The following is a 15,233-nucleotide window of genomic DNA, read 5'->3' as shown; positions in this document are numbered from 1 at the left end:
ATGACTACCCACCACCAAGATAAAAAGCACCTCATCGACCTCGCGAGTTGCCAGAATGGGGTGCCGCACCACCATCTTATGTACCCATTCTACCCTACCCAACACAACATGTACCATTCACTCCTCAAGACCCGAGAGCTCCATCTATGAGTGAGTTGATGAAGCTCATCAAAATGTTGATCTTGGAGTGCACAATTGGAGGGTTGACAACTACTTGGCCCAATACCCCTCCTACTACAACATGGCTCAACAAGGGTACATCAACCCTAGAGGCCCTCATCCATCTTGGGCTCAACCACATCTCTTGTTCCCTAACTATGGCAACCAAGGAGGGAACTTTGGAGACCAAAGTGGGGGATTCTTTAGCCAAGGAGGAGGCTATGACCAAGGAGGATCTAGCGGACGTGGAAACCGCAATGATGACGATGATGATGAGTAGGATGGCTAGAGGTGCTTATCTACACCACCTCCATTTGTATGATACTCTTTCCTTATTTCTCATGTAAAGTTGCATTATAATATATCTCATATGATTAGATTAGTTTGCATTGTAATATATCTCACATGATTCATATAGTTAGTTGCATATAGACTTGAGTTCATGCATAGTCACTAATGACCCACACCTATTTCTTTCTACACTAGAAATAGTGCTTAAATTAGTTTGGGGAGGTTTGATCATAGGTGACCATAGTTTACTAGAAAACATGCATCATTTAGTGTAGTTTATATTGCATTCATTTGTTATATATGTCATATAGAATTGCATTTAGTTAGAGCATTCATTCATTCATATCATTGCATTTGCATTTGTACTTTAATTTCCAAAAAAACTTTAAAAATCCAAAAACATGTATTGCTTTTTCATTCCTACTTCTACATGTACATTGAGGACAATGTCCAAAATAAAGTGGGGGATGGGGATTTATATTCCAAAAATGCATAAAAATTGAAAAATTTCGAAAAATCCCAAAAATATGTTCTTTAATTTCATAAAAAAAAAATTCATAAAAATTTGAAAAATTCAAAAACCAAAAACATGTTCTTTAATTTAGTAGTGTAGAATTGTATATACTTGTGTTCTTGTTCTCTTCTCACATAGATACAATACTACATTTGAGGCGTTATCAAGGGAATGTGAAGACCGCTTGGTATGATCGCTCTAATCTCTATTTTCCTTCCATTTATTTTCATTATTCATATGAGGAGGATGGGCTTACATGTCAAGGAGGATGTGGTGTATTTTGTTGTTGCGGTTTGTGTATCTATGTGTTGTTAGGAGTTGCATCTAGATTATATGTAATTTTTAGTTGATAGAAGCATATGCATTAGGTTGTATATATATTAGTTGCATCATGACATGTAGTTGCATGGTTAGAAAAGTTTGTGAAAATGCCTATTTGGGAAACTTGACAAGTGTATATAAGGTCTTTGTAGATAATTTTTATCCTTGAGACTTTGTTTGCTAGAATACCCTCAAGACACCCTAGGATGTGTCATACTAGTATCTTTTGACCCATGGACTAAGGCCTAGTCAAGAGTACCTTCTGGTGTGATAACTCCTTGGCTACCATTTATTCCAAGGTGACCTTTGAAGCCATGCAACCTTTTTTACACTTCTATCATCATATTTTGTCAACAAAAAGGGAATGGGCACAAAAACATCAAATTGAGTTCAAGTACAAAATCAAAATCAAATGGTTGCAAATTGAATTAAATGAAAAGAGGAGCAAAAATAGACTCCTATGCTTTAATAAAAGTGCCCTTGCTACAAAATGGGGTTACTTTGAAAATGTTCAAAAAGAATGCAAAGAAATTGCCAAGTATGAAATTGCCAAACATAAAAAATGGCAAAGAAATGTTCTCAAAAAGTTCAATGCCACAACAATTTGGGGGGAAAACAAATCAAAAGCAAACTACCATTGTGAAACTCAAAGCATATTGATCCCTTTTATCCATTGATCTTATTTGTTGCATGGTGGAAAGGAGACGATCATTCTTCTTGTCTAGGCAAGAGGGGGAATTCCGCAATCCTACTGTATTTCTAACACCATAGGGAGCCTACTCTTGACAAAAGCATTTAGCGATTGAGAACAAAGGTACCCTAGTTTGACACAACTTGGAGGTGACTTGTTTGTATCCTCTTGGACTTAGTAACTAGGAGAACCAATATCTTTGATGGAGTGTGTACCCTTAAATTGATTCCCTTGTAGATGATTTCCGCCACTTAGATGAGGAAAGTGGCTATTCTTTTGTAGATACATCCAATACTTGTTTTGTGTGCTTAATGCATGGATTTATCGCCATTTTGGCAAGCCCCACCTTGCCTTGCAAGAAGGCATCTTACCTCATAGATGTCTTGTTGTGAGGTGAAGGAGCGGAGTGAGACCCGATAATTGTCTCACATCGATTATATTATTACTAGGATAGGTTAAATAAAAGTCTAGTTCTAGTCACCTCTTTACTCGGTACGAGTAAAGGTTCGGTTTGGGGATGTTTGATGTGACTCTTAATTGCGCACATTTAGTCCCCTAATTGAACCTATTTTGCATACTAATATAGCATTTCATGGCCATTTTATCCGTCAATTCCTTCCTATTTCGCTTTCCTATTGCATTTTATATGTCTTGTAGGAAAGAAGACAATGAGGCAGAATTCCCGTCTCTCGCGCATATTCGGAAGCTTATTGACGATCTTGAATAAACTAGTATGAAGAGGAGGCAAGAATTATGACCAAGCACGTAGGAATAAAGAGTATATAGAAGGATCATAGTCTCAAAAACAAGGAGAAGGAACCCTGTCCCAGGATCCGAGCGCCCCTAGCTCAAGACGGGCGTCTCAGCCCAGGATCCGAGCGTCCCGCAGCCAGACTGAGCGGATCCCCTTACAGGACCAACCATGCTTTAGGCCAGGACGCGCAAATTTCCTTGGGAGTTGCTACATGATCCGCGCATGTCCCTCGAGACTTGCAAAGCTCTATTCAACACTTAAGCATTGTTATTTACTAATCCACCCTTGCTTAACCTAATGATGTACCACTATATATACTCCATTTGTAATAATCAAGAGAAGGAGTCTCCTTAGTTTTTAGACCAAGCTTCCTTAGATTAGATTAAGCTCTCATTAGGAGTAGATTAGAATAGATTACTCTTTAATCTTTCCACAAATTACACATTAACCTTTCCTTAATTATTGTTCAAGTTTATTATTGGGTAATTGAAGATTATTGGGTTATTATTGGAGAATTGACAACTCTCCATCAATCAATCAAGTTTTCTTCTATTATTGTTTTCTCTCAATTGTTCATCTTAAGTTTGCTATAATCTCTTTACTCTTTATTATTTATTTCCTCACTCTTTAATCATGTTTATACTTGTTGTAATGATTGACACCATTGATAACATGTCTTCCATGATAATAAGTGAGTAGTTACTTAATTAGGATTAGTGAGGGATTAGGGGAGTTAATCATGGGATAGATTTATGCTTAATGAGTTCATATGAATGCTTGCTTATTATTCTTCAATGTATGCACATATCATGTTTGATGAAATGCTAGACTATGAAACCTTGCATTTTTTACCCATCTCTTATCTTTTCAACAAGGCTTGTAAGATATAAACCAACTCAAGCCTTGTTAGACCTTGCATATTGTTGAATAGGGAAAACACAAGTCGACTTGCAGGTGTTGTAAAGTTTTAATCGACTCGGCTCCAAGATGTAAGTTTCCCTAGGAATTGGTTTATCATGCATGTAATTTAATAGGAAGAACTAAGTCGACTTGTGGTGTTGTAAAGTCACAAATGACTCGACTCCGGGACCCAAATCTTCTTATGAAATATATGACATGAACTAACTTAATTCCAACAATAATAAATTGCTTGCATCTATATAACTCATTTACGCTATTTTACCATGATTCCCTTATGATCCTATGACATCCTAGTATCTTTATCATTTGTTTACATCTTTCATTTTATTGCTTACTTTTCATTGCTTTCATTAGTTCAGAATCTTCAAACCCAAATCAATTGTGACACCCTAAGTGCAACTACGATTAGATTGAACAATACAAATACCCCCGTCCTTTGGGTTCGACCCCAACTTGCTTGCTATGCTAGTAGTTGGGTATAAATGTGTTTGAGAGCGTACAACGACACACTCATCAACCTGTCACCTGATAAGCAATGAAATTATACAACATTGACATCTATTCTTGATTTGGGTATTGTACATCAGATTTTAGATATACGTACGTATTTCTCAAAATGATATTCCTGATGGAATGCGATGGGGTTTATCACTTGATGAATATTTTTCTATCAAGTCAGCTACTTGACTAGTTGAAGGGGTCTTTAATCATAATCTCAATGAATGTAAGTTTGCTTGGATTTGGAAGCGTGACCTCCCTCCCAAGATTAATTTATTTTAATGGAAAATTTGTGGGAAGGACTTCCTACGACGGAGCGACTTTAGCGGTCTCATGTTTCTGTGCCTATCCATTGTATTCTTTGTAATCATCACACAGAAGATCGAGACCCCCTTTTCTTAAATTGCCCCGTTCTGCATATTATTTGTCAAGCCGTCGGTGTCAGTGATGTTGTTACTTTTTGTCACTGTCATATTAATGATCAATACTCAGGTTTTGTGGAAAATATTATTTGGTGGAATTTGTGATTTAACATAAATAAATTTATTTTTGAGAACATTTTGGTAGATGTAATTCACAAGCAATTTTGAATTCACTTTTTTTATAATTTACCCTTTACATGTAAACATTTGGATAACAAAGACATTAACCCAAAGTATGGTCGCCTTGATCTTAATAATTGCATTGATATGTTGTTTGACATAAGCCACCAAATAATTATATCAAGATCAATTTTGATGGTTCAAAATAGGATGATAAAAATGTAGCTCTAGGCTTCAGTATTAGAGATTATGATGGTAAAATACTGTTATTAGGTGCTTAATCTTACGGTCAAGTTAGTGTTCTTTTAGCCGAAACTCCTGCTCTTAAAGAAAGCATAATCGCAGCTAAAACTTTGGGTTTTAATTTTTTAGCTATATATTTAAGGAGATAATCTTTATGTTATTAACTCTATTCATGGGACGTGGAAGGTCCCTTGAGAAATTTCCTTTTTAATCGAGGATATTAGGATAAAACTTTCTTCTTTCACAGAAGTGAGGTATTCTCATTATTTTCGGAAGGCTAATAAAGTAGAGTTGATCAAGTGTGGGCCGACCCGTTCGGCCTAGCCCGTTCGGCCTAGCCCGTTCGGCCCGCTAAAATAGCGGGCTTGGTTAAGAAAAATCAAAAATTAAACGGGTAACGGACAAGAAAATTCGGCCCGCTAGAATAAATGGACGGGCTTGGACTAAACAAAATTGCTCATGGGCGGCCCGCTAGGTCCACTATTATTAGTAACCTCATAAAAGTCCTGAACCCTCAATCTCAGACGTTCTCTGCTCATTTCATTTGCAATTTGTACACTCTAAATCAATTAGGTAGCGCAAATGAATACTTATGCCTTACGTATAAATGGAAGATTGTCGGTATTTACACTTGTCGTAGAAAGATTCTCCGAGATTGGACATGCTAACGGGATTGTCGTATAAATATAATACCTTTCAAGCATTTACACGAGAGTGTATGTAACCGCTAACAGTGCCGCACAAATACCGAGGCAAAAATGAACTTTTGATATTTGTAGTAGAACATAACCAAACTTGTGTTTTTTCCAAAATTAGTAAACTTATCTTTTGAAAATTAGTATATATTTTTAAGGGTAAGCTTTTAAAGATAATTGTTAAGATTTAGGGGATGTAGCTATAACAAACTCGTGTTTTAATAGAAACACTAACTTTTGTATTTTATTTTAGTCAGGCCCACGGGCCGGCCCGCTCTCTTGAAGTGGGCGGGTACGGACAGTGGAAAATGGCCCACTTAACGGGCTCGGAAATTTGTTAAATACGGCCACGGACACTTTTTGTAAGTAGGTCCCGTAGCCCACGTATCGCCTGCCCATTTTGATCAGCTCTATAATAAAGTAGGTGACTTTGTGGCCAATTTGAGGCCTTCACGTTTACTGCTCGGATCAAATTTTCATTCCTAAAAAAAAAAAATATTTTATGAACACCCCGCTATCTTGATTCTTAAACCACATAAACTACTGAGAACCAAAAAAAAAAGCAGAGAGTTTTGATCACAAACCGAAAACACAAAAATGGAGGGCATAGGAGTACTAATGGTGTGCCCAATGAACACTTACTTAGAAGAACAACTCTCTAAAAGATTTAAGTTTTACCAGTTTTGGACACATCAAGATCGTTCCCAATTCCTCTCAGAACACGCACGCGCCATACGCGCCGTGGTAGGTAACGCTTCGGCCGGCGCAGATGCTACCCTTATTGACGCGTTGCCGAATTTAGAGATAGTATCGAGTTTCAGTGTTGGTCTTGACAAAATTGATCTGAAAAAGTGTAAGGAGAAAGGGATTAGGGTTACTAATACTCCTGATGTTCTTACTGATGATGTTGCTGATTTAGCAATTGGCCTTATGTTGGCTGTTCTTAGAAGGATTCCTCAATGCGATCGTTATGTTCGAAGTGGTTCTTGGAAGAAAGGGGATTTCAAGTTGACTACTAGAGTATAATTCTTTCTCCTTATTTTTTTTTATTTCTCTAATTTATTCAATTTGTTTTTGTTTTTGATGGATTTTTGATTTACCATTTTGTTGCTGTTTGTTGTTTTTGGCTGAATTATATTGCTCAACAATTAAGCTGCCTTCGGTACCTGAAAGAGATTGCCCCTAGCCTCGACGGTTTCAATCATTCCTCAAATGCCTGTTTTCGTGTTTCTTCTGAGTATGATCTTACATGTATGGCATAAGATCTCTCTACATCAATCCTGGGACTAGAGTTTCAAACAGGGCTTCTAACTTAGTTTTCCTAATATTCATGACAGTTCAGAGCTAAATCTCTTTATGTCTTAGTCAGAACTCTTAAACAGTCTAGATATAAAAATTGCAGGAGTCCTATCATTCTCCTGCTTCCTCCTCTTTTTGGTTTGGGTAGAGGAAATAAATTATGGTGTTCTCTTTGGTTGATGTAATTCTTATTGTTGTTCGTGCCACTCATTCAATTATTCCCCAAGCCTTCATGGCTTCGGTCATCCTTAATTGTCTCTTCCTTCTGAGTTTCATCTTATATGGGAAGCATAAGATCTCTCTACATCAAACCTAGGATACTACAGTTTCTACTAAGGCTTCTAATTTTCCTACTAAGCAGGACAGTTCAGAGATACATACATCTTAAGCGTTTCTTAGATGTACTTTTTTTGGAGTATTAGAGCCAAATCACTTGGATGTGATTTTGAAAATACCTATCCTCTATTACTTCCTCTTCTTCTTTGTTTGTGGTAGACGAAAGACGTTATTGTGTTCTTTTTGGTTGAAATAATTCTTATTCTTGTTCCTACCCCCATTGCCTAGTTGACAATGTAAGCCTCAGAAATAAGATAGATAATTTGAATTGTATGCGAGATGGTGGTTCTGTGTTTGTATGCATACCACCTGGACTTGGTGGCAATAACTCATTTTCCTTTAAGAAACGAGAAAAAAATATAGTTCCCACCTCGAATACAAGATTGAAAATTATTGTGATAAATTTTGGACCAAATTTTAGCATTCACGGTGGTTGTTTTTACTTTCTTCATTTCAGTTCAGTGGGAAAACAGTCGGTATCATTGGCTTAGGCCGAATCGGTGCTGCCATTGCCAAAAGAGCTGAAGCATTTGACTGTCCAATTGCTTACTTCTCAAGAACAAAAAAGGCAGATTCAAACTACACATACTATCCAAGTGTCGTTGAACTGGCCTCCAATTGCGACATACTTGTAGTTGCCTGTGCTCTAACTGAGGAAACGCGCCATATAATAAACCGTGAAGTCATGGAGGCATTAGGCCCTAAAGGTGTGTTGATCAACATTGGAAGGGGCCCACATGTGGATGAACCGGAACTGGTCTCCGCACTTGTTGAAGGCCGTTTAGGTGGGGCCGGGCTCGATGTTTTTGAAAAGGAGCCTCATGTTCCGGAAGAGCTGTTCAAACTTGACAATGTCGTACTTCTGCCTCATGTTGGAAGTGGAACGGAGGAGACTCGTACGGACATGGCTAATCTTGTTCTTGGCAACTTGGAGGCTCACTTCAGTGGCAAACCGCTGTTGACACAAGTAGTATGATTGCGTTTGTCAAGCCAAGGTGTGGTTAAAGTATTCGTATGTAGCTTCTTTCTTTAGTTTCAAGTTGAGTTGTTTCAAAACATTCAGGACCAAATATGGCCTAAATTGAACAATGAACCTCTTAAATAAAACCTCTTTTAAGAAACGCTGTGTTACATTTTTCGCAATATACTGTATGACAAGGTGAAGTTTGCGCTTCCTGTCAAGGGAACATTCTCTCGGTGGTTAAATGAATGTGCTGCCATAATTTTGCAGAAATCCCTAGTATAGAAAACTTATACGGAGTGCAGTGGACTCTTCCGTCATTACTGCTCGTATCACTTTCGTAAAAGTGCAACATAGCAAGGGTCATTCCTCTGATCAATGTCAAAACATATCCTATGTGACCACATTGCTTTCAATTTGAATAGTAACGTTTTCTTAAGAGGACTACTCTAAGAAAAGGATCAACGGTTTTCACTTTTCAGCAGTGAAGAACGTCTCTAAATTGAATATTTTCTTTTATATCCGATTTATCGTCTCCTTTTCACTGGTCAATCGATTGAACAATTAACTGATTGTTGACGCGCATAACCAGTACATACATAACGAAATAATAAGCAAATATGAACTTAATAGCACCTGATAAGGCAATAACACACGATTAGGAGTGGTATTAAGACGAGACAGCTCGCGAGCAGCTTGAGCTTGACTCGGTCAAAGCTCAGGCTCAATTCGATAACTTAACGAGTTAAGTCGGGCTAACGTTGGCTCGGCTCGAAAAGGTCGAGCGCATCTCGAATTCGAGCTCGAGATTTCTTTCACGAACACAAGCCGAGCAAGTCCAAGCTCGGGCTCGGCTCGGCTCGTTATCACTCCTACTGACATGATAAGTATTCAGTTATTCAGAATTCAATAATTGTATGACACCTTTTGAACCAGTGTAATGTACCCAAATACCCCTAATGGTCATCCTTAAAACCACCATAGAGGCATGAGCTTACTACTTACTAGTACACATATAAAGGTTCCACTAACACAAACTTCTATTACAAATCACTTTCTTCCTTCTTTCATCGTCATTCCACATCACAAACCCTTTCTTCAATGGCAACATCATCAACATCAACAACAAAACTTTCACTACTCCTCCCTTTCCTCTTTCTCTCAACTATCCTAACCACCACCAACTCGGCCGCCTTACACTCGTTTATCTACGGTGGCTGCTCTCAACTCAAGTTCAGCCCTGATGACACCTCCTACATGGCTAACCTCAACTCCCTTCTAACCTCTCTTGTCAACTCTGCCACCTACTCCTCCTACAACCACTTCACTGTTGTTGGAACCTCGCCACATGACGTCGTTTATGGCTTGTATCAATGCCGAGGAGATCTCTCCATGCCTAATTGTGCCTCTTGTATTGTCCACTCTGTCAATCAGTTTGGTTCACTTTGCCCTGGCTCTTCTGGCTCTGTCGTCCAACTTCAAGGTTAATTCTCATGCATCAATGCCGACGGGATTTTAACCTTGTTATTCTCTACACTTACATGTAAATTTGCTTGTTACCAGGTTGCTTTGTCAAGTTTGATAATGACACATTCCTAGGGAGCGAAGACAAGACAGTGGTGTACAAGAAATGCGGTCCAACTAAGAACGATGTGGGAAGCCGAGATGCAATGTTAGACGGTTTAGTGAGCGGAGGAGGTGGGCTATTTAGGGTGGGTGGATCAAAGGATGTGGCAGCAATAGCACAGTGCATAGGGGACTTAAGTGGAGGGCAATGCCAGGATTGTTTAGAGGAGGCGGTTAAACAGGTGAAAATGGCGTGTGGTACCGCGGGCTATGGAGATATGTACTTGGGTAAATGTTATGTTAGATATACTATTGGTGGTGGTCGTGGGTTTTTCAATTCAGATGGTATGTGTTCTCTAACAAACTCGAGTTTTCACTTATAACAATTTGTTCAAATTAGTACTGATATCATTTGTTTTTGTTTCAAGGGTCGGAGAAAAACAGGGGTGTAAAAACATTTGCATTGATAGTTGGATTATTAGCTGCCATTGGTATCCTCATCATCTTCCTCACTTTCATCTGTAGAGCTTTTGGTGGAAGCAGTAAGTTTCACGAATATACTCTTCTTCTTTTCATCATTATTTATTATTTATGATACCTTGGGTCTTTTGGTATGGGCAATTGAGCGCCCTTCTCCCTTAGCTTAAGGGTATTTAGTGCTTTGGGTCATTCGGATAATAATGAGACAAAACAGGTTTTTAATTATCAAATATTCTGTTTCAAATCAGTCAATTGGGCCGGTTAGGGCAATTCGGTATCGGTCATAACTGGTCAATCAGATTGAGACCTTTTTGCGAAATTGGTCATATATTTTTATCCGTCTTAATTTCAGACTGCTATTAAAATGAGAATTTGCCTTAAATGTGATTGACAATGTAATACCATGGATTTTCTTACAAGCCCATTTGTTTTTGCTTTTGCTTTTGCAGGTAAATAAATGGACGAATAATTATATATTCAAAACTTTACGTACCAAAAGATGGATACTTTAGACACCAACCATTCTCCTTTGTGCTTCATCACCATGTCAACTTTACATAACATCCAATATAATTGTTTTTTCTCTTATATTTTAATTATAATATTATTCAACCATTGTTAGTTGCTTTTACATTGATTCATAAAGCAAAGCTTTTGAAAAGGAAGAAAGCTAAAGATTAAAGATGTATTCTGCATATTCATGCATGCAAAAAGTAGAGAATCAATCCATAAACTCATTCACTTTGTCAATGTTTTCTGAAATTAATTAAAGTTGCATGGTCTGATTTGAAGATATGGCACTTTGACACTTTGTAATTCATAAAAGTTTTGTTACGATTGAAGGATGTCTCTTCGCTTTGCTTTCTTCATTGGATTCTTTGTTTAGATCTTGAATCTGCGGTGATACAAATAGAAAGTAGACGCATCATACAAATCTTCAAATTGTTCAACCTCCATTGTAATGTGATAATACAAAGTTCAAATTGTTTTGTGTGGAGACAATTATTAGGTGACACCCCAATGGTGGTTCAATCCCTGGCTTAGGATACCCACTTTAATAGGTGACATCCTATTGCCATCAATCGTTGGTCCTGTTCATCGTGTACTATAAGAATTTACTCCCTCAACACCTCAATCTTTAAAAAAAAAAAAAAAAAGTGTTAATAACCATAAGCACTCACCATATTCAAACTTCGGGTTTTGACGCCAGGATACATCTATGGTGATCGGTGAGTCATATACTCTTGAATGAGTAGGTAAAGGATTTCGTGCTCCAAACTCACTAAAACCAAAAAACAGTATTAGGCACGCCCCTAATACGTTCTTTATTGATTTTTGCACACTTTTTAGAATCCATCAGGGCCGTCCAATGACTTTTAAAGGCCCGGTTCTAAATTTTAAGACGAGGCCCTGATATAAAGAAAATTAAATTATAATATAAATTACAAATTTCACCACTTAACAAGATCAAATTCGTAATGTGTAGTACAACTTTTTTGTTAATTAATCTTTACAAAATAAGGATGTCCTCCTTGCACTTCTAGAAGAAAATTCACCTATCAAATCTTTACAATCCATTTGCTCCAAGAAATCCTTCTCAATTGTTATCAATGCCAAACCATAGTCGAAATAAAATTACTAAACTAGCAGTATGATTGTATATTAAAAGAACATATTTTTATTAATTAAAAAATACTCACATATTTTGATAATTGGAATTTATAAACTATAATTGATGGAGATGAGTAGAGATACTAAGGAAAAAAGAACTTGAAAACCAAATATAATAACGATTACAAGTAATTTTTGGGGGAATTTACCTATTTTATTAATTGGAATTTGGCCTTTGGGAATCTTCGGGAAGATTGAAGAAGGAGCCGTTGACTCTTGATTTTCCTAATTTTTCTCCCTTTGATTGTGTGGCTGTGTGTTCGTCTTATTGTAAAGTAGTTTGTTTGTTTTTTTTTTGTTTATAGTTAACAGGTTGCTATAAATTTGGGCCCCTTATATTTATGGGCCCATGTTCCTAGAACTGGCTGAACTTGCCATATAACGGGCCTAAAACCCATCATCCAAACTTATATAAACGCTCATTCAAAGGTATTATGTTTTATATCAATTAAAGGTTCTAAATGGATTATGAGCTCTTGAGCTACAAATTTTGGTAAGACTTTTTGCGTGGCGGTTAAGAGACATTTCATCTCTTGTAACACCCTTACTAACTTCCTTGACTGATTATCCTCAAGATTATCAACAATTGACCTCACAATCAATATTAGTGAAAATTCTAGCTTTTTTTAGGGTTAGAAGTTTATAGTGCTCGTGAAAGTCATATTTCAAAGTCTCTGTAACCTCAACTAAGACATTGTTAAGGGATCCTACACATTTCAATGTAGTTTAAGTAAATACTCCCTCTGTACCGGTCATTTGTTATCTATTTTCATTTTGGGGTGTTTAAGTGAATAGTTATCTATTTTCTTATTTGGTCTTTTTTGTGGTTATCTTTCATGTACAGATGGGGTTATAGGTTTTGTGTGGTCCAAATTCACTCATTTCTCTTTCCTTAATCTTTGTGCCAAAAACAATAAATAACTATTGATCTAAACGAAGGGAGTAGCGTTTATTTATATCATCTATATCATATGTCACATTTCTTATGTGTACGACTTCCCCATATGTGTTATCATATTCATCATTAGGAGTAGACCTAAAGTGAGGTTATCCAAATTCCTTTCACGAGTAGTCTCCAATAAATTACTGTTAGATTATCTTGTAAGGGTGCATTCTCATCGTTGATAAAATCTTGATCTTTAATTACCTTGATCGTCCGCTTCTCTCATTCTAGATCTTTTATAGTAGAGTACATCTCCCACTTTATAATGTTATTAGAAGACCTAATTATATTAACTCTCCCACTATGTTCATCAAAAACTTGTTCGTTTGTGTAGAAACAAGCACAATACCTTAAGGTACCCATTGATGTCAAATTCTCGGATATTACAATGGAGGTCGTAAGTGTAACACCTCCATTTATCCAACAGCCTTTAGCAAGAAATTCCTTAATAAATAGGGCTATAACCATCTCTTCTGCCAGAGGTAGTACATATCAAAACCATAATAATAGAACCGTTTAACATACTTTATTAATGGCTCAGGAAAAAATACTGATTATAACCATGGAAAATAAATCCAAAAGTATAACTGTAAATAGTGATATCGTCTAAGCAATCGAATCTAGTGTCACCGTCACCGTCCGTCCCAACCATGAACAACTCCATATCCAAGTCAATTAACTCTCAGAATCACTACTCACCATTTGACAGGAAATAACAAATGGGATCACCTTAGGTAGTTTATAAAAAAGTGTTGACACACAAAGGCACACACGTCAATCAAAAGGTTGAGTATAAATAACCAACACACAAGATAACCTCATATGTAACAACAAGGTCAATGCTCAAACAACAATCCGCAAACGTCAATCACAACAACCAATGGTGAAACTCAAATCACACGGTGAACATGCTTATCCATAAATACATCTCAACTATCAATATCGTGCATGCTACAATCACATGACATAACATGCGTGCTACAATCAGACGGTATGACATACGTACTACAATCACACTGTATGACTCAATCTCACATATCCTAAATGTGCACATCCCTCTTGTGGCGGGCGCATAAGAAAAGACTCTGGGGGGCATGTAATACTACACATTTATGAACATGGAGAACTCGGTCGAGTAGGTTGCACTCAACTGAGTACGCTGTTGGGTGTTTTTAGTTAGACTTCTGACTTGGGGATACTCGATCGAGTGTGGGTGACACTTGGTAGAGTGTACTCGGTACTTGACCGAGTGTCCGGTCTGGTACGTGTTTTTCGCACGGTTTTGATTAGAATGATTAGAAGTTATAAACACATTTCGTCAGTTCGCTAATCATAGTTTATAATCCTAAAATATTTCTAATCACCTCTCTAATAATCCTAATCATATCTTAAGCAAGTTTGATGGATTGTTGAGCATTTGAAATCCTTATTTCCATGTCAATAGCACTAGTAAGTTGTTATCATCGTTAATCAGTTTTATTATTGTTAGAAGTTCATGTAAACCTTAATTAGGGTTTATTTATGGGATTTGGAGTAATTTAGTTGTAGAACTTGATTGGGTTGTTTGTATATCATTGTATAGGTGAAGACTTCGTAGAGGAACTATCCTAGACCGTCTTACTTTGCTTTTGGATTTTGCGAATAAGGTAGGGTTTCCCTGCACAGTATAATTATGTGGTTAATTGCATTGGGTGATTGTTGTGATTATAGTATTGTGTATTGTGATTGTGATTGTTGGAGTTATTGGTTTGGATACTGTGAACCATGTTGGGAGATGGTTTCACCCTCTTGTTTCGCCTCTTGCGACTCCCGTCACAAGGGAGATGTGCGCATTAATGAGCTTGGATTCGCTCGTTGCGATGAGCGAGGATTTGATGACCACGCGGCGGTTTGTCATCGGTAGGGGTGGGTTACCTGTTGCGATGGGTAGCCTGGCGGGGCCTCGTTACGACGAGAGCCATTGGTTACTATGGAGTTTGGAGATGGCAGGTTGATTGTGTATCTTGTGTTACATTTCATGTCTGTGGTTGTAGTTAATTATGTAATTGTACTGAGCCTTTAATTGTTTTCAAAACTGTGATGATCCATTTGATATTTCCGACAAATATTGAGCAGTGATTTTGGGAGGTGTTGATTTCAGAGCTTGTCTGCGGGTTGGATGAGACGTGGTCGAGTTCACTCACATCTTAGCTTCCGTTTGTTTAGACATTTATACTTTAGACGAAGTAATATTTCACTTTTGGGATTCTTGTCATGTAATTTCATTTAAGCTCACTTATACTTAATAAATGTTTCATTATGGTCTATTTGATATGTACTACCTCGGGCAGCCGAGATGGCACCACTTC

General features: G+C 37.4%; 2 protein-coding genes and 1 long non-coding RNA gene across 3 annotated transcripts; 2 read left to right on the top strand and 1 right to left on the bottom strand.

The window, feature by feature from the left end:
• Window positions 1-6,042: 6,042 nt before the first annotated feature.
• On the top strand, window positions 6,043-8,385 carry LOC141599776 (hydroxyphenylpyruvate reductase). The gene is made up of 2 exons (XM_074419884.1): window positions 6,043-6,649; window positions 7,722-8,385. Exons 1-2 carry the CDS (start codon window positions 6,227-6,229, stop codon window positions 8,238-8,240), a joined length of 942 nt encoding a protein of 313 aa, XP_074275985.1. The 5' UTR covers window positions 6,043-6,226; the 3' UTR covers window positions 8,241-8,385.
• An 831-nt stretch (window positions 8,386-9,216) lies between these two features.
• On the top strand, window positions 9,217-11,068 carry LOC141599777 (plasmodesmata-located protein 7-like). The gene is made up of 4 exons (XM_074419885.1): window positions 9,217-9,708; window positions 9,789-10,136; window positions 10,220-10,333; window positions 10,721-11,068. Exons 1-4 carry the CDS (start codon window positions 9,327-9,329, stop codon window positions 10,726-10,728), a joined length of 852 nt encoding a protein of 283 aa, XP_074275986.1. The 5' UTR covers window positions 9,217-9,326; the 3' UTR covers window positions 10,729-11,068.
• LOC141599778 (uncharacterized) lies at window positions 11,053-12,198 on the bottom strand. The gene is made up of 3 exons (XR_012523931.1): window positions 12,092-12,198; window positions 11,453-11,553; window positions 11,053-11,166 (listed from the first exon to the last, which is right to left on the bottom strand). It is a non-coding gene; the product is annotated as an uncharacterized LOC141599778 (long non-coding RNA).
• Window positions 12,199-15,233: the final 3,035 nt, after the last annotated feature.

The sequence above is a fragment of the Silene latifolia genome, chromosome 9, assembly GCF_048544455.1.
Source record: "Silene latifolia isolate original U9 population chromosome 9, ASM4854445v1, whole genome shotgun sequence".
NCBI lineage: Eukaryota > Viridiplantae > Streptophyta > Magnoliopsida > Caryophyllales > Caryophyllaceae > Silene > Silene latifolia.
The sequence above is the reverse complement of the archived record's forward strand: the minus strand, read 5'-3'. Positions and strand labels throughout refer to the sequence as shown.